The 25,809-nt window shown below is 38.7% G+C and overlaps 1 protein-coding gene across 1 annotated transcript in view; it reads left to right on the top strand.

Annotated features, from left to right (window-relative positions):
* Positions 1-794: 794 nt before the first annotated feature.
* LOC126259894 (lethal(3)malignant brain tumor-like protein 3) overlaps positions 795-25,809 on the top strand; it is a 78,320-nt gene continuing 53,305 nt past the window's right edge. Inside the window, exons 1-5 of the mRNA XM_049956975.1 lie at positions 795-1,035; positions 1,982-2,361; positions 8,023-8,416; positions 16,662-17,848; positions 23,056-23,349. Of these exons, the coding sequence (XP_049812932.1) occupies positions 2,092-2,361; positions 8,023-8,416; positions 16,662-17,848; positions 23,056-23,349 (2,145 nt within the window). The 5' untranslated portion in view covers positions 795-1,035; positions 1,982-2,091. The remainder of the gene's footprint in view (positions 1,036-1,981; positions 2,362-8,022; positions 8,417-16,661; positions 17,849-23,055; positions 23,350-25,809) is intronic.

Genomic DNA, 25,809 nt, shown 5'->3' with positions numbered 1-25,809 from the left:
TAAGCTGAAAATAGTGTTATCCGCATTACAGGTGCTGCATTTTATTAAGAAAAGTTCCTTTTTTAAAAATAAATTCTGAAGGCTCGAGAACGCTTGAGATAGTCACATAAACCGTCCACTTTGCGTCAATAGCGCCCAAGTACTATTAATTATCTTTGAAATCCTTGGATTCAACGTCTCTGGAGGTGTTTTCAAACAGTAGTGCGTTGCGAATAGCGTAGGCATTCATAAAACGTAATTATTGATCTTCAGATCAGTCGATTGTAATATTTTTGGTGACATATGCGCAGTTACATTCGTGGCAACTATTTTATGTTTCATATGGGGTGAAATGAAGAACTGTTCCATACGTAGTAGTTTGCAGTTCTACCCCGTCTACAACCTCTGTAGTGGCGCGGAAACTGCCCTATTCGTCATAGATGTTACCAGTCGAGGCACCGCCTTCTCTACTCAATGAGCGAAGTTCGCTGAACAGCATTACCACTACCAACCATGAAGCTACGTAATGAACGGTGTTTGTGATTAAAACAACAAAAGTTTTCATTGAAATAAATTTAAGAAAGACCCTCGGAGGAACAGTAAGGTATTTTGAGATACAGTATTAATGTTTCATTGTTTTTTTAAGGCGCTAAAATGAAATAACCGTTTTTGCGAAGTTTGTTTTGTTGTGCTATCTAAACGTTGGTAGAGCGGACTAGTTGAGCCAGCGTAGTGTAGATTGTTCGTATACTGTAGACCTTCGGTGTTTATAAGTAAACGTCGCTAAAATAAATAATCAACACAATTATTGAAAAATTATTGTTGCATTTGAAGAGCGACTTTTAAGTTTGGATCTGCTTGTTGGTTTGCAGCACTTTTTTCGTAGGATGAAAGCGCTTGTGACATGCGAATATCAGTGCTTGTCTTCGGAGTTGCGTGATGTTAATTTTATTTGCCCGTTTCTTGCGAGCAAGAGAATTGCAAAATGATAATGCGTGATTTTACGATGCGCACATATTGTTGATCACATACTCAAAAAGTAAAACCAACATACAGGTAAGTAACTAATGAAATTCGAGCGTGCCTTGTACTTCCTAAACGCAGTTGTGCCGTAGAGTGATTGCGCGAATGTTACGTTTCGAATTTAAAGAAAAATCTTCATGTTCCATGAATTTGTACGTACTGATATTGTCAGATACGTAACTTGCGCGTATTTTGAAATTATAATGGATTATAATTTTAAGTTGATTATCATTATTCTGCGTTACTTGTGTAATTAATGTGCGGTGGACTATTGCTCTTCCTTTAGTATACAGATTAGTCATCTTGGATATGAAACTGCAGAGATAGAGATGTGTAGCGAGTGTATTTATTTCTCTTGCACACAGTTTGCTAATATGTGCGCCGTTATCACCACCAATAATAAATCGCCGCAAAATGTCAACGAAACTTCAATATTTACGCTAAATGCATGTGAATTGTTTCGTAACCGGTATCTGCGTAAACGCGAAGACACTCTGAGTTGTAAGGGTTTAAGCGTTTAAAGTGTCAACGCACGTTTTATTTTTGCCACTTCCGCGTCGAGTAGGCAGAATCTTTCAAAGCTTTGTTTATAGTGTACTTGTAGTGTAAAATGCTTGTACTTCACCCATTGTATAATAGAGTCGTCTATATTAATGCGATTCATCGCACACCAAATAACCTGTAGCGTAAACAACGTGCAATTCCTCGTGCAGCAGGAACCAAGATTTTCCTTCGAAACACACGTTCCTTAGGAGTTATATGATTTTAAAGCTGGTGTGAATTTAGTAAAAAGTAATATTATGCCAAGCTCAGCATCGTTTACTTGTGTTTTGAAGTCTGCAATGCGTTAATAAAACCTGCACTCCTTTATTCTGATACACAAGAATCTAATATGTATTTCTTATTAAAAAAGGTAAAAAAATTTTTTTTTAAATATATGACAGTCCACTACTCCCTCTAACAACATTTTTGTCAACAGGTTTTCTTCACAATATGCCTGTTCTCTCAAGTGAAGAAGTGAGAAAAAGAAACTTTTTGTTTATTAAATTTTGTTGTTAGTAGTGCCAGCAACATTAACAATACTTTACAATGAATACGCCAATGATTACAACAGTTGCTGCCCAAACAACAACTGCAACAGAATCTCCAACTTCAGTTTTGGTCACCAGGCAAACGGTAGAAAAAAGTCCTGTTGAAATTCCTGTAGTGTCATGCCCAACAGCTCGATCAGTTGTCACATCAAGCAGTGCCAAAGTGATGCCTGTATTCTACATTCAGAGTTCATCATCAGGCACCGTTCGTGTAGCACCTGCTAATGGTACCACTGCTGCCAGCACAGCAGGCACTTCAACTATTCAGGTATGTGTTACTTAGTTAATTTCTGGTGTTGCACCTACTTTCTTTAGTGATAGCCGAAAGTGGTTGTAAGCTAATACTAATATGCAAAAAAGTGAAGGTACTGGCACAAATTCCAGTTTTTAAAGAAACTTATTATTGATATGTAAGTCCTCTCGTTTGTTGTCAAGATGTATCAATGTGTCATTAGTATTGGTGTTCCTAAAACTGACTGACTTTATGTCACTTACTTCTCACCAATAGCTCATATTAGCCTTAGGTGCAAATAATTTCCGTGTTCCTCATGTTAATTGACTGTACTCATGGATTTGTTAATATCTCTGTTTGACTCAGAGGATGGTTTCTGGTCCCTGTTTCTTCCAGTTTTAGTGGTTTATGTTGATAGGTGATAATTTGGCTGAGAGTTGTCGAAGTCAACAAATGTGAAAATCAAATCATAGTTGCCGTGAAATACTGACATGTAGCATAGCCCGAGGCCTGCATTAGATTGGAGGTGACAGTTTGGTTGTAAGTTGATGAGGTGGTATTAAAGGCTTCAGTTAATCCACAGTGAATGAACCCACTTTGTCTACTATATAGTGAGGGTATTAGTTTTTGTATAATTTGTTGGTAATAGTATAATAGGCCATGAGGTGTTTGAATGATTTCCTGATCATGCAAGATAAATTTGTCATGCATTATGAAATTATACAGCAGTAGGTAATATAGTAATATGACAGTTTGTTGCTCAACCTAACATACCTGTGAACTTGCTTGTGTGTCCGTGAGCACTTGCTATGCACCAATAACCGGACTTACGGAAGCGTCCGATCCCGCCCGTCTGCTTTGACCCATGACGTCACAAATATGGCGGAAACAAAAACAAACACACACACTTTCCACAGGAAGCCTAATGACACTAACGGGACAAGCGCGGGAAATGGGGTGTTTTGGGTGGGGGGCAAACTAAATATAAACAAATTTAGACGCATTGCGTAGCTACAACGTGCAAGTGAAGACAGCCATGCATGAATACCCACCCACCTCCCCATGGGTCGTAACCCCTGCAACCCATAGAAGATAAAGATGCTTCAGTAGCTGATTAGTGTTTTTGTCTTTTTAAAAAAAAAATCTCACGGGATAGAACGTACAGATCAGAAACATAAATATAATAAACTAAAACAGAAATTGGAGGAAACAGATAATTAAAATAAGTAATAAGTGTTTTTAAATTTAAAAAAAAAATCTCACGAGATAGAACGAACAGATCAGAAAAGTAAATAAAATAAGATAAAACAGAACTGGAGACAGCCACACTCAAACCAAACTCCGCGCCGTCATGACGTCACACACCACAGCACCCTTACGTCACGGGTCAAAGCCGACGCGTGGGATCGGACGCTTCTGTCGACCCCAATAACCCTACAGTATATGAACTTGACAAGTTATGAACTTATGTTGCCAGTAAGGTGATGTGATACATAATTCATGAACAGCATGTGTTTTCTAATCTAAGTAGGCCTATAGTGAATGGAGAAAAGTAATTCTGCTGTCCTTTAGAAACACATTACATGTATTTTGTTTTATTGTTTTTGTTCGTTAATGAAGCATGCAAAACAGTAAGTAGAACAGCAACAAGATTAGTCAAAATGACTTTGATATTTTACAGTGTGGCACATCCATATTTATTTTGATAGGTTAAATATACAAGACCTTAAGTAATGTCTCATTGAGGTTTATCTCGATTGCATTTGTTGTTTTAGGCCTACAGATTTTACATTCTGGAAGTATATTTTTGTGTCAGAGGAAAATTGAGGTTTTCTTAAAGCAAGAATTAAGTAAAACATGTACATATTAGCTTTTCATTTATCCTCATTGCTATTTTTTTAATTTGTTTTTGGTGTGGTTTATGATGACAAAGCTCATTGTGCACTGCTGTGCACTGTAAATTTATTGTTAGTGTTCTCATCAATAGATCACACAACTTCAAATTACATGAACACAATGGAAACTATGAGGCCTTAAAAGTGGTAATATCCTTGATTTAAAAACAACACAGCAGTTTGGATGATCGGACACACGACTATTTACATACTTCGCATCTGACCAGTCATTTTCAGTGAATATTTCTCATACATAAAATTACAGCACCAAGATTCTGTCAGAACTATGCAGAATTATTTGGCAAGATGCTGAAGATAATGATTAAACCACCATACTTTGAAAATAAAGTGAGACCACAGGAGTCACCTTCCTAGTTCTGCCTAAAATTAACAACTTGAGATAATCATCTTATGCATCACATTGTAATTATCCGAAGCGTCCGATCCCACCCGTCGACTTTGACCCGTGATGTAAGGCTGTTGTGGTGTGTGACATCACGACAGTGCGGAATTTAGTTTGTGAGAGTGGCGTGTTTGTAGGTGTCGTTTTGATGTGATTGGGGGCTCTCTCTGGTGGTGTGTCAGGTGATGTTTCTGGTTTAGTTCGCGTGTGTGGCTTGTTTATAGGTGGTTTATTGTTGTGGTCGCTGGTTATGCGGTTCATTTGTGTGATAGCATTGCACATGTGTGGTATCGGAACTGTGCTTTCAGCAGAATATTTTTCAGTGAGTTAACGATTTTAGTTTTGTCATTTCAACATTATTGTAATTTTTTTCTGTTCGTGTGTGAATTTTGGTAAATTGCTTTTTTTATGTCTTTGGTAGGTATGGATATGACTGACAAGGTCAACAGTTTTCGGTTGTTGGCGATGATGGGAGACAGTGTGTTGTCTCTAATAAAATTTCTTCAACTATTCGGAAATTTGGATGAAGTCATGAAGTGTTCAGTATGTTGTGAAGAAATGAGGCTTACTAAAGTTCCGGCATCTCGGACCAGGGACTGCTGTATGTGAAGATGTCGTAAGGATAATAGGTCAAGGAAAGTGTTAGATTCCAATTTTGTTGGTTTGCTGTGTTTTTTGAGGTAGTGATGATTGTGGACGTGGTTGTAGTTTTGGGTTTTATGGTTTGGTATCGGTAGTTTCTGTTGACCTATGTAGGTCAAGGGAAATGTTCGATTCCAATGTGTAGTTGTGGCTGTGGGTGTTCCGGTATCGGGATTTGCTGTTGAGCTGTATAGGTCAAGGGAAATGTGATTTGTGGGACCGGGAGTTGATGTTGAGCTATATAGGTCAAGGGAAGTGTCCGATTCCAGAGGATATTGTGTTTAGTGGAATTTGGGGAGTTTTGTGTTGTCAGTTTTTTTTATCATTTTGTGTGGTTTGGTATGGTGGTGTGTGACTAAATTTGTTTATATTTACTTTGTCTCCACCCAAAAACCCCTAATTTCCCACGCTTGTCCCATTAGTTTCGTTCTACATCTACATCCATACTCCGCAAGCCACCTGACGGTGTGTGGCGGAAGGTACTTTGAGTACCTCTATCGGTTCTCCCTTCTATTCCAGTCTCATATTGTTCATGGAAAGAAAGATTATCAGTATGCCTCTGTGTGGGCTCTTATCTCTCTGATTTTATCCTCATGGTCTCTTCGCGAGATATACGTAGGAGGGAGCAATATACTACTTGACTCCTCAGTGAAGGTATGTTCTGGAAACTTAAACAAAAGCCCGTACCGAGCTACTGAGTGTCTCTCCTGCAGAGTCTTCCACTGGAGTTTATCTATCATCTCCATAACGCTTTCGCGATTACTAAATGATCCTGTAACAAAGCGCGCTGCTCTCCGTTGGATCTTCTCTATCTCTTCTATCAACCCTATCTGGTACGGATCCCACACTGGTGAGCAATATTCAAGCAGTGGGCAAACAAGTGTACTGTAACCTACTTCCTTTGTTTTTGGATTGCATTTCCTTAGGATTCTTCCAATGAATCTCAGTCTGGCATCTGCTTTACCGACGATCAACTTTATATGATCATTCCATTTTAAATCACTCCCAATGCCTACTCCCAGATAATTTATGGAATTAACTGTTTCCAGTTGCTGACCTGCTGTATTGTAGCTAAATGATAAAGGATGTTTCTTTTTATGTATTCACAGCACATTACACTTGTCTACATTGAGATTCAGTTGCCATTCCCTGCACCATGCGTCAATTCGTTGCAGATCTTCCTGCATTTCAGTACAATTTTCCATTGTTACAACCTCTCCATATACTACAGCATCATCCGCAAAAAGCCTCAGTGAACTTCCGATGTTATCCACAAGGTCATTTATGTATCTCGTGAACAGCAACGGTCCTACGACACTCCCATGCGTCACACCTGAAATCACTCTTACTTTGGAAGACTTCTCTCCATTGAGAATGACATGCTGCGTTCTGTTATCTAGGAACTCTTCAATCCAATCACACAATGTTTGTGTGTGTGTGTGTTGGTTTTTCAGTGTGTGTGTGTGTGTGTGTTGGTTTTTCAATGTATTTTCATGTTTGTGGCCATGTTTATGTAATGATGCCATAGGCGCCATATTGAAGTCATGGTGTATGGTCGTTTCCGCCATATTTGTGGTGTCATGGGTCAAAGAAGACGGGTGGAATTGGCTGTTTCTGTATTTCCATGTATTTTATTATACATTTACAAACATATAAAGCTTTGCAATAAAAAAAGGAAGTCGCAACAGTAACCAGTTAAGTCTGAGATGTTTCAGAGTGTCGAGCTATCATTCATGTGGGGGGAGAAAACCCAGATATAACATAAAGCAAAATTTGTATTGTACTTCTAAATGTTAATTTTTTGTTTTAATATTACTATGTACAATAATTTGTAAAGTTATCGATAAATTTGAGGGAAAAAAAGATTGCTGTTTTAATAGTGCAGGATGTAGGAGAATCTTCTCTCTCATGTGGAACATTTCTTCATATCATCTAATTTCGTTTGATTAAACTGTTGTGCTTACATACAAAGTACGGGAGTTCTTAAATTCCAGCAGTGTACTGCGTCATATTATATCTTGAAGTTATTACACCAAAATTTGAAATATTGGAGAAGTTTGTTCAGACATCATCTTTTGAAATCTAAGCTGTTCTACTTTGGTAGCAGAGATAGTAGTGGTTTATTTATGCAAGTCATCTGCTTAATGCACCATAATCCCAATTTTAATTAAAATCAAGTGCAATTTCTCATTTATCAAAACATTAAAAGGTGTGAAAAACATAGGAGCAGTATAAGTACATTTCTTTAATGTAATGAGTGTATGAAATAGTGAAAAATATCATTTATTGGTATTTGTTTGAAACATATTACCCTTCTTGTATGATGTGACTTGCCTCTGCATAATCAGAATCATGATTTTCAAGCAGTTCTGGTTTTATGCTATTTACAGTAATGAAATTTATTGACTTGGATGGGTATCATTTGCTAATAACAAAAGAACATTTAAAACCTTTAATATACAACACAGAGTTCTTCTTAGAGGTTAAGCCTGCACCACAGTACATGAATATGTGTTGTTAGAGCTGTCACTTTCATTCCCACACTTTGCATTGACCAGCTCTTACCATTATTGACAATTTTACCTAGCACTTCACCCTTACTTTTATTATAGAAGGAATTAGTAATGTACTATATTTTAATATGATATATTTTGTGCTGTCAATGTGCACATGTCATGACAATATTACTTTTAGAATGTTAATGCATTAAAAGATTAATATCGTCATTTAATACTTTGTGCCCTTCTTTTAAAACAGAAGCTGCCTACAGCTCCAAGAATAGTTGCTGGTGCACATTCTGTGAAACAGCCTACACAACACTTGGTTATACAACAAGCTGGTGGAAAACAGTATGCCTATGTGGGTACCATCATCAAACCACATGGAAACAAGGAACTTCTGTTATCAGCGGGAGTTCTGCCCAAGCTTGCACCAGCTCCTGCTCCGCCACCTCCTACTGTTAATGTTGCTGCAAACCAGCCACCGGCTCAAGTACAGGTGACAGGATCTGGAAATACTGCTTCAAATAAAATGACATCTCTGCTTGTTACTTTGCCACCAGGAGCACAACATGTTCCATCAAAGCCAGGCATGATAAATCTGAAGATATCAAATGGCCAAATTCACACAGACAATAAAGGCTGCATCACAGGTATGAAAGCATTTTTGCTGTGTTGTTATTACAGTGTGCTACCTTATTAAGTTGCTGAATAGTGATTGTGCACTCTTTCTTCGTGCCCTTTGGTTTCATTGTATTGGTGTTCCTAAAAGATGTTAGGTGCATATTCATTTGATAATTTGTCATTGATGTTTTGGCTTCATGCTGTCTTATTAAGAGAAACATGTAAGCAGAATGTCTCACATAATGGAATAATCATCTGCTGTCTGTGCTAACCAAAGCCCTAAGTTACTTACAGGTTTGCATTTTGGTGGACAAATACTCTCTCAGAACACATTTCTTGAATATCACACTGCTATAGCCAAACCATAGATAAGTGATTATTAGATGTTGTCTAAATAATTTATTTTGAAGTCATTCAATAATAGAGAAACATTCACCATCATACTAATAAGTATGAAGTGTCTTCTTCCTGAAGTATATGTGTACAGAGCAAACTGGATAAATATAACACTGCACTCATAACTGAAAAGAATCCAGTTGAAATCTGCATGTTTTACAGGCTTTATATAATTTCATACCCTAGTCCAAGAGAACACACACCTGGATAGCCAGGCTTTTTAAAGCACTGTTTCTGTGGCAGGGAGATGTGTCAGATCTGTATCGAGTCCCCCCAACAGACTAATGATGAATGTCAGTGTGCCGGCCACCCTAGGTATGGCCTTTAGGCAGTTTCCCTCATTCCAGAATGTGAATACCCATGTCCTACCTCTGTTAACATGACTCACAATTATTTAGAAAAACTTTCATTCACTTTCATGTGAATAACACTACACACAGATTGTTGGGGTACACACATTCTCACATTCTTGGGGGGGGGGGGGGGGTAACAGGGTGGCAACAGGAAGGGTATCTGGCCACCCCGTAAATTAACCATGCCAAATTCATTAGTAACCATTGCCAAACCTGTGCCAGTGTGGGGAAAAAGGCACAAGAAAAAGAAGTCCTAGACCAAGTGAACATTGCTGTAATCCCTTTTTAAAGATTCTGAATGTGTGGAGAATGCCCATCTCTTATGGGTGGATTGTCACTGGGATGTGTTTGTCCACTTAAAAAGACATACGTTCTTGACTGCTAAGACACTCCCTGTTGATATTTTGGTCACAAAACTATTTTGCACATCTCATATCAACTATCTACATGACATAAATTAATTGTTTCCAAAGGGTGGCTTTTTACTGCATGTAAATTAAATATGAATCCTGTGTAGTGTATTATACACATTGTAGATGCAAATACTGTGAGTATTTTCATGAATGAATTTAAAGGTAACTGCGACACAGGAGGTGCATAACAATAACAGAAATTCCTGGATTGAGCAATATGTAAAATTAGGGAAAGGCAACCACTCACGTATAGTGGACTGATGTGCGGAGCACAGTACCACATAACAGAAAACACCATTCCCACTACCTTTTGAGCAGTAGCTGTTTTTCCAGCAATAGAACACACATTCATACACACTACTACAAGTTTTGCCGTGGTCATATGTATGTGTGTGTGTGTTTGTTTGGGTGCCTGTGCAGTACTGGTGGAAAAAGAGGTAATGTTTGAAAGATTGTATGAATGCTGCTTTTTGTTCATGTGCTCCACACGTCAATCAGCTTTAGGCAAGTGGTTGTCCTTCCCTAATTTTATGTATTACTACATATGGGAGATGGATAAGAACATCACTATAGCATTCACCTTTGATGCTGAGTGAACAAACCACAAAGTGATAGTTTGAGACAGTTCAGGAATTGTTCCCGTATCAACAAGCTTGTGTGTATGGCTCTAAAGTAAATGTTGTCTTTGTAGACATCCAAGTTGCTTTCATTTTGATCACCAACTACATATTATCATCACTGATTTTTATTAGTAAGGGGCATTATGTGCATCTGAATTTGATTCTGTCAGAGGATTTTAATGTAGGAGGAAAAAAAAACAATAAGCTTCCTGTTATTTTGTGGAGCAGCATTATTATCAGCAAACACATGGTAGTTCTTTTGGGAGTGGAAAAGATGAGCTTCACTTCCCCCCTGTACTGCTGCCAACAGTTAAAAAATCCTTGTTGCGTTGCATTGATTTAAATCTGTCATCAAGGCACAATTAATATTCTGCCTATTACCAAGTCAAAATAAACTTGGTAAGAGGCATGTGTGGATTGTGGCATTCATTCTGCAAACATTTATAAACTATTTGTTGCCACTTTGATGCTTATTATTAAGATCATACACTGTCAGTGCAGCCCCAGTAGGTCAGGCTTGAAAATGAACCTGTAACATTCATAACTGGTTGCATAATATAAATACTGCAACTATTGACAGAATCATTAATAAACATGTTAAAAATTAGGGACATTGTTGTTTCAGTACAATATTGTAAGACTGTGGTATCTTGTAGGAAGATCTGTTAGTCAAAATACCAGTAACATATGACCAGTTCTCAATTTTCTAATTAGTAAGCTCCTAACTATACAAGACATTCATGGACACAGCTGTATGTGAATAAATGTGTTCATTTCTTCCATGGCTTTTTGTTTCACTAAACTGCTGACACTTTTTCTGTGCCTTTGTTTTCAGAAATATTGTTTGTCTACTCAAGATTTAGTTCATAGCGTTTTTCCATAAATTTTTTAAATACAACATATACATAACAGAGATTTTAGTCATCAATAATATATTCTCCTTCACTATTTATAACAGTCTGCCAACACCAGGGAACTTTTCAATTCCATGACTATAGAAATTATGTGGTTTAGAGGCAAAGAACTCATCAAGACATATTCAGAGTACACTTTCATCTGGAAGCAAGTTCCTCGCGGATTGTTTGATAGAGAGTAGAAAAGGTGAAAATCTCAGGGCAGGAAATGAGCTGAATAAGGTGGGTGCAGAGTGTCTTCCCAGCCCTGCCTTCCCTGTCAATCTAGCAGAATGAGGGCAGGCCTTATCATGGAGCAGAATCACTTCAAGCAATCTTTTTGCTCATCGTTCTTGTTTTGCCTCTGCAAGATGTGTCAGTTGTTCACAATAAATGCCAGATGTGATTGTTACACCTCAGGGAGGCAATTCATAACATACCACACTGTCACTGTTCCACCAGATGCACAACATTATCTTTTGTGGATGCATGCAGATCTTTGTACAGGAAATTGGTTCTTTGTTTGGTCTCATTCATTCACTTCTTTTCCTTATTTTAGCATAAAGACACCATTCCTCGTCTCCATTAACAATACAGGGTAGGAGTGGTTGGTGTTGTTTGCGAACCATTTGATGATGGGCAAATAGAGATGCACTTATGGCCAATTGCTGACTTTTGTTGGCTTTTCTTGAGAACACTGACATGGATCATATTGGTTTAAAGCGTTTAAACAATCTTCATTGAACCCCGTTGGTCTTCCTGAACGTGGAGTGTCGATCCTCCTTGGAAGGAGATGACCATTTTCTTGTCATGTTCTGTCCAATGGCACTATCCCCATATAAAGTGCACTGTTTTCCACAGCGGCTGCAACAGTGCTCATCATTATGATAATCACTGCCGCACAGCCCCCAGATCTACGATCTTTCCAAACAGTGGCAGAAACATGATAGTGGTGTCCCTTACCAGTAGACATTTGAAATAAATTTTTTAAAAAGACTCACAAATATATACTGAGTGGGATTTTTTGTGAATGGGAGAATATGAACCCTTCAATAAATTAGCAGTCTTTGTTAGCTAATAACTCTTTTGTGTGACATGAAATTAGTTATAGGAAATATACGACCAGTAAAGACAACAGAGTAGTAAGACAGTACACAGTTTTTTGTGTTGTCTCATTGTCACTGAATGCTTGTACCATGGGAAGGAAGGAGAGGATGCTGCTTGGTGGCTGGTATCCTCTTCTATAAAACAAACTGCACACATGAATTAACAAGGCTCTTTATTAACTTAAACAGGAAGCTACTTAACTTAAGTTCATCCAGGTGTTGTGGTACAAACTCTTACATAATAGTTCATGTTAGCTTCACTGCAGGTGAAATAAAGGTTCTGCTATGTGCACTACTCTGGTTGCTAGGTACTGACTGACTCTGAGCTAGCTGCGACTGTGACTCGCACTGGGCTGCAACTGATGACTCGAGTTGTTGACTTACTAGGTGACTGACTGACTGAGCTCTCCAGTCTGCAGCAGTTATCTAAATACAAGTGGCTGAGATGGCTTTGTTGGCCTGTTTCTTGTGAGTCTGTCTTTGGCCTTCCTCCTGATAGGCTCACTTGCTCTGGTGCCTGCTATCGATCTTCTAGCAGCCTCTTTGCTAACCGGAGTGCTGGCAATAGCTTACACCAGCACATCCCCCGCCCCCTTCTCCCAAAATGCCACTGTCGTCGTGTACTGGGGCTGCAAACGACAATGGGGAGGGAGGCAGGGTTCTGGACATAGAGATGAGCCAGGAGCTGTGCCTATGGGCGGTGTACTCTGGACTACCCCACCATCTGGCTTGTGAGGCAACAGGAACATCCTCCAGAAAACAGCTGCCAGGGCACACGTCCAGGTCTGAGGGTGTGTCTTGGGGTGATGATGGCGATGACGGGGCCAGGTCCATTGGCTTGGCAACCGGGGCGGCAGGGCTGAAGGCCGCACAGTCCTGTGAGGCTGTAAATCTGGGAGAAGAAAAGCAGCAGTATCACAGGGAAAATGACATGCGTGAATTTGGTTGTGGTGGTGGCCCTGCAAATCATCGGGACTTACAGTCACATAGAAGAGGCAATGCATTCCTGGATTATGCCTCTTTCCCAGTGCCCACAGTTTTGATAAACCCTGAAAAGAATAAGAACTTGTGGTACAAAGCAATACTTGCAGACCATTGGTGGCGTCGGGTGCTGCAATGAGTGTAGCAAGTGTAGCAATGTCGATGACAGTGGCTGTGCAGAAGTTCTGCCGGTGATGGTGTGTCTTCTGGATGGGGGCAATAGGAGGTGAGAAAGAGTTGCAGTGCCTGTTCCCCAAGTGTGGGTGGTGTGACTCTTTGCCATCTGTTGCTTAAAAGTGGTACGAGACATTCCGCTTCTCTGTTGCACTGCAGGTTAAACGGAGCACTTATGAGATGACAAATGCCATTTTGTTCACAAAACTGTTCAAAGTCATGTGAAGTGAACTGGTGTCCTTTCTCTCACACAAGTACTTCTGGCAAACCTACTATGCAAAATATGGAGGACAACACTTGAATGGTGCTACATGATCTGGTAGAAGCCATAGGCACCACAGATGCTAAAAGAGTCTACCACTACGAGCCAACGAGTGTTCCAAAATGGTCCTGTAAAGTCTATGTGCACTCATTGCCATGGCGATTGAATCTTAGGCCAAGCCGAGAACGTCTGTGGTGAAGCAGATTGGTTTTCCATGCATACACAACACTGTGACATCATCTGTTCAATGCGAGCATCCACACCCTGTCAAGTACAGTGCTGTCGCATTAACTGTTTAGTGCGAACAATTTCCCAATGTCCTTGATGGAGAAGTCGGAACACATCCTTTTGCAACACTTTGGAAATAAGCACATGTGATTGTCCACTGACATTTTGAACTAGAACCACACCTTGTTGTACTGAAAGGTTATGCTGATGTGCAAAATATCGGCACACAACTGAGTTCTGGATACTGGTCAATGGGGGAGGTCAAGACTTGTGAATGTAATACAACAAAATCTTGAGATTGGGGTCTGCTTCCATGGCCTGTGCTATTTTTCTGTAGTGCAAGGGAAATGATTCTAGCAATTCAGAGTCCTGTGCATTGATTTGGCAACAAGGTACGGCAGATGCACCAAAATCAGTCTCTGGGCCAATTGGAAGGCAACATAGGGTGCCTGCATTGCCATGCTGTGCTGTAGGTCTGTTCACAATTTCATACTGACACTGCGAAAGCAACAAAGCCCATCATTGCAATTTTTGAACAGTGCGTATAGGAACTGGCTTTGACAGATGAAACAGGGACTGCAAAGGCTTGTGATCTGTCAGTAAACACAACTTGCGACCATACAAAAAGTGATGGAATTTTGTCACACCATATACAATAGCGAGAGCCTCATAATGACGTACCTGCTTCATGAAGCCATCTTCTCATCTTTGAAGCTGATTTATTTACTTCTTCAGTTTTATCTTTAGTTCTTTTCTGTTTTGAACCTCAGAAAGCTTTTTTCTTTGTGTGCTTATCATTTGCTCTTCACTATATAAAAACATAAATAAATGTATTTTAACACTGATGAATCGATCTTACATACAAAATCATGTTCATGTGTGTACATTTATAACATATGTCTTTCATATAAACATATTTTTATTTTATGTCACTTAGTAGTGTAGTATCCTGGTAAAAATTTCCTGCAAAAATTCGTTTTCTTGGCTAGATTTCATGTCGTTTTTGGGCTATTTGACTGGTCTATTAGACTTGCAAGAAAATACAATACATAATCTTTTGTACCAGTTATTCCTCTTAGCCGTTTAGTTCCATTACGGTAGTTTAAGTTTAAATCTGTGGAGTTTGCTAATAATAATAATGCTGATTATTCACACACTCAGTTAATCACAAAAACATATAGTGATCATCACTTGATGTTCAACTGTTACTGTTTATTCAGTTGAACTCATGTGACACAATTCCCTTTTATCTGTGGGAAAGATTTTTTTTTCCCCTAGAACACTTGACATGTGTTCAAAAATCAACTTAGGAAATGTTCAGAAATCAACTTAGGATGTATTCAAAAACCAATTGGGATGCATTTCACAATCAAATGAATAGTCAATAGAACAGTGTGCACTGGATGCTAGATGCTTTGCGAAACAAGTTATTGCAATTTTATGTCCCCTGAAATTGCCACCTGGGTCAGATACCCAGTTTTGTCCACACCTAAATCAGGGTCTGCTGTTGCAATATGTTCACTATATGCAATATGCCATGTCTGATGTAAATAATTTATTATTCACACTACTGTTTTTTGCAGTAAATGCACCCCTTTTCGCACATCTGTATTTGTTTTGTTGCCATGAAGTGCTCCCCCCTCCATTCTTTTACATCAAGCAATTTTCTTTTATCTTTGTAAAATGCAACAAACTTAAAATTAAATTATGTGACCGATGGAGGTATACCATACTAGGACTTGAATTATAAATTTTGCTTTCGTAGTTAATGCTCCATCAACTAATTTTAACTCTGTCCCACATCTTGTTAATGTATCAACACATTTAACCGCTTAATTTAATGATTTTTTTTTTCAAATTATGTTCCAAATAATAATATTTTTTGATTAAAGAAAACTATCCCATTATGAATGACATTACATATAGACATATAAAGAGGGCTTTTAAAGCTCAGAATAATGAGTTGCAAAATTTTGAAAACCACCGATTACAAAATCCTGCGTATACTTGTGCACTGGACTTTGTCTAAAATATCCTGTGTATTACGTGTAGCTGTCAAATCTAACCATGTATTTCACAGTGGTTTCCTATGAGCATAAATTTTGGATGAGCTGGCTGGAGCGCAGTGGATGTATTTATCTGATACCACAGGTGAGCACTTGTCACTCAGCTGCCCAAGTGTAGTGACTTTTGGTCTCTAGTGAAGTAACATCACATTCTTCTTCACTTTCGAGCTGCTAAATTCAACCTCGACCTCAGGATCACTATAGTAATCCTTTTTTTTTTTTTTGTTTTTTTTTTTTTTTTTTTTGTTGCCTAAACAACAATATAGAAGAGAGTCTGAAAGCACACATTTTGTTGTCACGTATCCATTACTGCACACAGTATAGATGATATCTAGTGGCAACTATTTCAACAAAAACATGATAGCCAAGCTGCAAATGTAGCACCAGACGTGCTCTTGCAGCCAAACACATAACTATCAATGCTGAAACAGATGTAAGCAGGATTTTATTTTTGCAAAGATCGATTCTTAAGTTGCTTGAGTATATTCAGGATTTTAAGTTTCTATCAAAATAATAAAAATGAGGTAACTCAGAGTTGTATGTTAAGTGGTTAATTACATGTTCAGTTTTCTGTAGATTGAAAGTTTCATTCTGGAAATGTTAGTTGTGAGGGGATTTCCTCAAAGATTCTTTACATAAGACTAATGCTAAAAGACTATCAGTGATCTTTATTGCTTGATTATAACTACATAATTATCTTCTGACTGATTGATGGTAACATGTGTGAATCTTTGCTTTTGGATGTTGTTTAATGATTTCATTGTTATTATCATTTTTTCCAGTTCTTCGTGATTCTTCAAAAGTACTACCAACCACGCCTACACTTCAACCAGCAACAGTGAAGCCCAATGGCTTGCTGATACCTGAAGTTACATCCAGTACACTAACTTTAACTCCAGTGTCTTCAGAAGCACACACCCAATCTGTGCCAATAGTGACCCAGCAGCCAGTGATACTTCCTGCACCTCCTGTGTTGCAACCACAGCAGCCAAGACCAGAGCCATTGGCACAGCAACGACAAAGAGTCCAGCAGCAGCAGCCTCAGCAGCAGCAGCAGCAGCAGCAACAACAACAACAACAACAACAACAACAAAAGCCACAGCAATTGCAGCTTCTACAACACCATCCTCAAAAACAGCAACAAGTGGTACAACTGCAACCAGAACAGCAGCAGCATCTACTTCAACAGCAGCAGAAAGTGAAACAGGAGCAGCAGCAACTACTTCAGCAGCAGCAGAAAGTGAAACAGGAGCAGCAGCAACAGAAATTAAAGCAGGAACAGCAGTTACAGAAACTTAAACAGGAGCAACAACAGCAACTGCAGAAGTTAAAGCAAGAACAGCAGCAGCAGAAACATCAGTTAGTTCCCAGCTCATGTGCTATTGCTGTCGTTCCAACTACTGGGACAGCCACAGTCATTTCTGTTCCTGCTGTTGTCACTTCATCTCATGGGACTTTATCTGTTGTCCCTAAGCTTAAGGAAGACAGCACACGTATTAATACTGTTGTCACAACTGTCACAACAACTAGTATCACCAGTGTTACAACTGTTAGCAGTTCAGCCTTGGGAACCGTACCTGCTGCCCTCAAAGCAAAGGATGATAGTGGCTGTACTGTAACTGCAGCAACAATAGCTGGAACGACTGCCGTCATCACTGTTCCTGTTTCTGTTAGCCCATCTCCTCGTTCTGCATCTGGTGCTCCAAAGATGGTGGAAGATAACACACGTACTTCTGTGCTTGCCACGAGCACTGCAACAGCTTCTCTCATCACTATTCCCAATGCTGGTACAACACCTCATGCAACTGTATCAGTTGCTCCTAAGATGAAAGAAGATAGTGTACGTACAACCTCTGTTCTCACAACTGCTGGGACCACCATCATCAGTATTCCTGCCGCAGTCAGTCCATCTCCTACCACAGTATGTGCAGCTGTAAAATCAAAAGAAGACGGCACACGTAATACACAGGTGATGAGGCATTTCTCAGAAGTAGCTAAACAATAACTATTAAACTTTTTCTGTAATTGCATTATTGATTTGTTTTATGTAATGCATGGATATCATATATAAGGTTATTTAAGTTCACTGTCATGAACTGAATAACACATTCCCAATTTAATGTCCATCCATTAAAAAAGAGAAGGTAGGAATAAACTAAAGCAAGAGCAACCTAATGTAGGCTTACATGATCTATAACAAGAAGTAAACGCTGTTATGAGCTGCTTCTAGGGCTGTATTCACGGGATGAACCAGACTGACACTGAAACACATATGAGATCTATTACTGAACTTATTTTTCTTAATAATTTCTACATGTAAAGCAAATGGCTACTTTTCACTTTGCATGACTTTTTAGTTCTGTAATGTTTCTCATTTGATCTTGAAGACTGTATGTAGTTAAAAATTCTCATGTTTTTACACGTAGCAGTGTAGCATCCAAGTTTCTTAATAAACTACTTAACATTCCATAATTCATTATAAGACATAATGAAAATGAAAGCTCCTAAACTAGCCACAGTGAGGTAATATTTTTAATATTAAAAATGTATAACCTCATTGCTGATAGTTTTGGAGCTTTCATTTTCTTTATGTATTATAATGACATATACAATGCTGCAGGCACAACAGAACACAAAATATTTCTGTAATTTGTTGTGGTTGTTGTCAGGTAATGGTATTTGTAGACAGACATGCACTTGATTTACAAATCTTTTATTGAAAACCGGCATTAGAGAATAACTTAATGTTTGCAACATTCTAGGCCGTATATTAGTGGGAATGGAATTAACTGGAGGTACAAAAGAATTTTGGGTTACTGAATTTCTTTAATGCTACAACCACAAGCAGACAAGATTCTGCATGGGCACAGTGTAGCACCAGGGGGGGGGGGGGGGGGGGACTGAATTACCAACGATGGATGTGGATGTAATGCTAGGCCCACATGTAACTTTAAAATCATCCATGAATAGGAAACTCCAAATATATGTGAATTTTCTCTAAACAGGTCATTTAAATGCTATGGTCTTACAGTCGCTCATATTTTACCTTATAAAAGGCAGGCAGTTAATTCTTGTCCATGCCCTACATTTAAGTGGAATGCACATTGTGTATTCTAAACTAGTAGCGGAGAATGTTCTATAAGTTAATGCAAGAATAGACTTTCCTTTGGATGGAGATGCCAAAAATACAAATATATTTATGTAACAACAGTGGAAATTCCTGGATGTGATAATATGTAAAATAAAGGAAAGGTAGCCACTTAACTATAGCTCACCAATATGTAGGGCATAGAAACACTAAACCAAATACAGTACTTATACTAGCTTTTGAGCTCTTGCTCTTTCTCTAGAAAAAGTACGCACAATCATGACACAACCACACAGACATCCAAATGCTTGTAACTGTGGCTGTGGTGAGACTGACACTATGTCTCAGAATGTGAATGTGTGTACCTTTTTCTAGAGAAAGAACAAGAGCTCAGAAGCTAGTGTAAATATTGTATTCTGTTGATCGCTTCTGTGTGCCACACATCTGTAAGCTATAGGTGAGTGGTTTCCTTGAATTTATTTTACAAATATATTTATAAATGTTTTATTGTTCAAACTGACTGATATGCTAAATCTTCCATAAGACAGTGTGCCTTGTTGTACCTAAATGTTCCTTTTTGAAATTTTCATGTTTTTACATGTAGCAGTGTAGCATCCAAGCTTCTTAATAAACTACTTAACATTCCACAATTCATTATAAGACATAAAGAAAAAACTGCATAGGTTGTACAGATGGAATGAATTCTGGCAGCATTTTCTAAAATAAAGGGTATTGTTATTCTACTGCAAACAATGCAGTTGGTGAGTCTGTCTATGAATTTGTAGTCATGATATTTTGAAAAGGATAGTTACTACTCACAATGTAGCAGATATGCGAAGTTGCAGGTAGATACAACAAAATAACTGTCAAACAAATCATTCGGCCAAACAGGCCTTCGTCAGAGTAGATTACACACACACACACACACACACACACACACACACACACACACACAAATGCAACTCTACACATACATGACCTCAATCTCTGGCAGCCAAGGCCAGATCTGCCCAGGCCTTAGCAGCCAGGGGCTGTGGTCTCGTGCATTTTGTGTGTGTGTTTTTTGGTTATCTACTCTGACGAAGGCATGTTTGGCCAAAAGCTTTGTTTGACAGTCTTTTTGTTGCGCCTATCTGTGACTCAGCATCTCTGCTATATGGCAAGTAGCAACTATCCTTTTCATAATATTGTCATTATTCCACACTGGATTTTCCACTGTTTGAATTTGTAGTCATAGATGTTTTCACCTACAGTAAACAATCTGATGGAGGCTAGTTCAGACAAAATGTGTTGTAAACTTATGGATGCAAAACTGTTACTGCTTTCAACTAAAAGATTTGAAGGAATGCAGAATAAAATACTAAAACTCATTTTAGGAGATGATGTGTACCTCTAGTTAAAGAACTTGAGGACACCTTTCCTTCAGAGATGTTTGGACTATGGAAAACATCTATACAATTATATGCACTTCAAAGCAAGCCGATTTGTTGAATTTCATTTGGGCTAATGAATAAATGAAATCCAGTGAGTGTGGAAATAGGAACATCAAAATATCCATCAGCATCCCCAATATTGTCATTGACAGGAAATGATGGATATTGAAACTGAACTGTTTTGCAAACAACAATGGTATGCAATCATCTCGTACAACATCCAGCAGGAATACGAATATTAACAGGGGATCAACACACAAACAGTACACATGGTGATTCATATTGACAGCAATAATATTCTGTAATCATTTCAAGATACTGAAAACATTGTTTGACAACTGTTAGATCACAAAGCAAGGGGGGGGGGGGGGGAAATTGCAAAGCAACTTCTCCTTTCTTTCAATGATATGTAAAAAGCAACAACTAAGTCATTTCCACATCATCTGAGAGCTTTTGACAAAAGGAATTCATTAAGTAGTATTAGCAGTGCAGGTTTTCATTAAATCTGATGGGAGAGGTGTGACTGTTACCACAGAACCCCATGTGTCACTCTGCTGGCTTGCTTCAGCCACTGATACGCACCAGAAATGTTAAATGTTCTGAATGTTGCTCGCCCAGCTCGCATACATACACAGCTCAGCTGGCTGCCAGTATAAACATGGTGTAAGGGAAGGAACCCTGTAGGCTAGTCAGAAACAGTTGCATTTAGGATAAAACTGTGTTGCACTAAGCAATCAAAATTATCTCAACCTACACCTGACATTACAAAATGAGTTCCAGACTCTACTGATATGATATCAGTTTTTAGCAGATGACCTTATGTTTTACACAGTAAAGTATGTGGTCAGCATATTATAAGTTCACTGGTTATCCACATACTTGTTGTTATTAAACATAATAGGAAAGTAAGGTAACCAATAGGTAGCATCTTTAAAAATATGCTATATACTTTAAGCAAAGCAGACAATCCAACATGTTTTCAGACATGTGGGCTGTTAGCCAATGATCTTGCATTATAACTGTTATTGCAATTACTATTCTGCTAACTTACATTTTCCATAGATCAGCATCATTTCTACCTCGTTTTCATTGATACACATTTTACTCACACATACCTTCAACTGAGATGGTTAACTGAAGGGCCAGTGTTCATTTTCCTTGTGTTTCTGTTTGTTTGCTGCCAACTCGAGCAAGTGGACGAGTTTTGTTATTGCCGGTACAAGCGCAGTGCACTACTACAGAAGGGTCAAAGTCAGTTTAGTGTGACAGTTTTGCTAATATCATATTTGTATGAAAGTACTCTGTGATACATTTTTCAGCAGGAATTTGGTTTCTGAGTAAAGACAGTTAGAGTGCTATTTAAAAAAGGCTTACTGTTGTTCATATCTTCACAAGAAACAAAGATAAAAGGAAGATAGTCATGCTGTTTAATGTTCCACTGGTTGCTAAATAACATTACTTTATAATTTTATATTCCTCCTGAACAAGGTAATGGAGACTCCAAAAAATGCAGTTCAAGAAATTCCAATTTATTTTAACATATAAATATTAGCTCATAAAAGATTGTACTATTATAGTAGTGTTGCTGAAACTCAAATGTAATAAAGTATCCCATGTAAGACATCATTTGTAGTGGTAACTGCTGTTGTCGCCTCTGCTTTGATCAATATGAAAGCTATAAAAATCTGGGAAACCAGTTATTCTAACTACATCATTGCACTTTTTTTATGCTTTCATGCCATTACTGAATAATTTCTCATTAACAATATTTGTGTAAGAGGAATGTCTACTAACTAGTTTTGAAATAAGTAGCATTTGGAACTGCATGAGGAACATACAGATCAGAAAACATGGTTAGCCCTTAAAACTTTTGTATTGTTCAGTGAGAGATCAGACAAACTAGCCGAGGAGGAGAGCAATTGAACTGGAGAAACTAAGGGTAAAGGGCCTAGTATAAATTAAGACTTTGTCTATGTTAACAGCTAAGTACATGTGGGGGACCCAAAGCCCATCTTCACACAGGGTGGTGTTGAATACAGTTATCATGCTGTACTGAACAAGACCTAAAGGTCAATTAGCAGATCTCTTGCAGGTCATGGCTACATTGGCTGTGTATGTTCTGTCAGTGTTGAGACTAGGATTTATGCTACTGTTAGAATTCGTGGAGCAGATTGTACATCATGGCTGTTCCTAATGGTAAGAGCCATGAGCCATGATTTGATATGTTGTAGTTTGTAACAGGTGGGAGGAGTGGAAAGGAGTTTTGGAACGGTGGACTCTTTGGTGAATTTTGTTTTATGGGCATTAAAGCCATGGCCTTGGACCACAGCCTAATGCCCACAAAACAAAATTCACCAAGAACTCAAACACCATCCACGAAAGCTTACAGTGTAAACTCTCTTGTCACGACCTGAACTAAAGAACTCACACTTGATATGTCAACTGATTATTGTGTTTTACAGTCAAGATTAGTGCAGCTTAATCAACTTCCTTATTTCATAATTCTTACTCATGATTATTGATATATACTGTTGTTAGAATTCTCTCTAAAACTTTTTATCACGTAATTTTTTATCTCTTGATCAGTATGACAAATGTAGGCACAGCCCAGTAAAAATTGTTAGTTTAAAAATAAATTTAAATTTTTATCCACAGGACCTAAACCGTTGCCTACAGGAGGCAGTTGATTCATTTTCACCACCCCATGTTCAGAATGATGAAGTAACACTGATAAAAGTGGTCAAACCAGATGGGCCTGATGCTTCCCCCCGGCCTGCACAGTTGCCACCAGAGGATGATGTCAAAATAGAACTCGTGAAGCAGGATGTCACAGTGAGACAAAGCCAGCCGCCAACTCAGGCCACCGATATTGACAGTGATGACTTTGATCCCATGAAAGTTCTTGAATGGAAGAATGGAGTTGGCACTCTACCAGGTAGTGACCTTAAGGTGAGTTTAACACAGTTTCTTTATTTGACTTGTTTCAAGTGTTAGTAACAGCTGTCACAGTTTTTCATGTATTAATATTGTTAGAAATCAGATACAAAACTTACATGTACACTGATACGCCAAAACCTTGAGAAGACTGGCCACTGTGATGCTGGATGCCGCCTGGTCGGATTGCAGCCATGTGACGTGATAACAAAAAGTATGTAAGTGGGGCAGACATGGAAGAGGGACCAACTTAGTGAAGATATGGGCTGCAAATGGGGAAATACATTGGAATAAGCAACTTTGACAAAGAGAAGGTTATTATTATGCAGAGCCTGTGAATGAGTATCTCGAAAACGGGGAAGCTGGTAAAATGTTCTCATGCTGTCTGAGCATCTATGGAAAGAGGTAGGACATTGAAACTGTCACTAGGTGCTAAATATTTGGACATCTATGACTCTTCACAGAACATGAGGTTTGGGTGCTTTAAAGTAGGATAGATGGTGATCTGTAATTTTTCTGCCAAAGAACACAATGCTGGTGTATGCACAAGTGTTTTGGAGCACACCAGTCATTGTACATTGTTGAACAGTGAGCTCCACAGCAGACCACTCCTGTGTGCTCATATGTTGACCCAACGCCACCATCAGTTATAATTGCAGTGGGCACGGGACCATTGGGATTCAACCATTGATCAATGGAAATGTGTTGACTGTTTGGGTGAATCATGTTTTGGTACATCAGGTCGATGGTCTTCTCCACAAACACCTCATTGAAGTGAATGGTGGCTCAAGACTTGCAGTGTTACTTGGATGCAGGCTGTTGGGAGTAGTATTATGCTACGGGAGACATTCTCCTGTCCTTGCATGGGAGCTTTGGTAGTAATCAAAGACATGCTGACATCTGTGAACCACCTGCATCTCTTCATGCTTGATGTCTTCTCATCTTTCACCAATACAATTAGTGTGTCTGTGTCAGAACCATGCTACAGTGGTCTGAGGAGCATAATAGTGAACTCATATTGATGTCTTGGTGACCAAATTCACATGATGTAAATCCTATGGAACCCATCTGGGTCCATATCGGGCACTATCACCATGTTCACAAATCAGCAGCCCGTTATTTACCCGAATTACATGACCTGTGCATAGACATCTAATGCCACACACCTCCATAAACCTACCAAGAAATTGTCTGATCCCTGATACACAGAATCAGTGATGTATTTTCTTCCAAAGGTGGATAAACAAGCTATTAAGCAGGTGGTCTTAATGTTATGGCTAAACAGTGTATTTTACCTCTCAATTATTAATGTGCAGCTTTGTATTTTGAATTCTGAGCATTTGTTGCTGGGTCTCTCTCTCTCTCTCTCTCTCTCTCTGTGTGTGTGTGTGTGTGTGTGTGTGTGTGTGTGTGTGTGTGTGTGTGTTCAAAGAACATAACACGAGAAAGTTGGCTTGAAATGCGAAACAAAGGTCATAAGATCCACAGGTTAAAAAGTATTTTTACATAATAATTGCACTGAATTATTAAGAACTCACACTGAGCAGTGGCACAGCAGTTAGCACACTGGACTTTCATTTGGCAGGCTGGCCATCCAGATTTAGGTACTCTGTGATTCTCTAAATCGCTTCAAGCAAATGCCAGAATGGTTCTTTTGAAAAGTCACAGCCAATATCTTTCCCTAATCAGACCTTTGCTCAATCTCTAATTACTTCATAGTCAATGGGACATTAAATTCTTGTCTTCAGGAGATCACAGTGGTGTCAGTTACAATTAGCAAAACTAGTGTAACTTTACCTGAATTACAAACAATGGAAAATCCAGGAGGCAAAGCAGCCAGAGACAGTGATCCTGTGTGTGTGAGTTTGTTTGTGTGAATATGTGTGTGTGTCTTTTGTCTATTTCAGAAGAATGCTTATTGGTGGAAAGCTTACTTGTTTAGCAGCCTTCTTGTTGTGCCTGTCTGTGATTCGACATTTCCACTGTATGGAAAGCAGCACTTTATCCTTTTCATAATTTTGCCTGAATTTCTTTTGATAAGAATAACATAAGAAACATAACATATAATTGCTCTATGTAGCAACTAAGAAGAGATATTGCTCCCTGCCGCCGTTGGATAAGCAGCTGCAGCAGCAAGTCGTATACCCCTAGCGTACTTATTTGTTACATAGTTTAATTCTTAATTTCTTTGCGTGTTTTTGGGTACTTGCATTGTTTAATTCATAAATTTCAGGCGTATTATAGTATTTGAGACTTGTAGCATCGCGCTTTAGTGTTTACTTCATAGATTCTTACTTAAATTGCGTGTGAGTTTCGTATAGGAGGTGTAATTTTGAGTTTTAGTTACTGTAATCGTAAATTCAGGCAGATTGTAGCGCAGTCGTTAGGCATTTGTACAGGTTAGTTCATACATTCTTTGTGAGTTTCCCTTGCCTTATCTAGGCACTCGTCTTTCAGTAACTGTTGTTCAACATC

This window comes from Schistocerca nitens, chromosome 1 (genome assembly GCF_023898315.1).
Source record: "Schistocerca nitens isolate TAMUIC-IGC-003100 chromosome 1, iqSchNite1.1, whole genome shotgun sequence".
NCBI classification, from domain to species: Eukaryota; Metazoa; Arthropoda; class Insecta; order Orthoptera; family Acrididae; genus Schistocerca; species Schistocerca nitens.
Note: the sequence above shows the minus strand (reverse complement) of the source record. Positions and strands in the feature narration are given on the sequence as shown.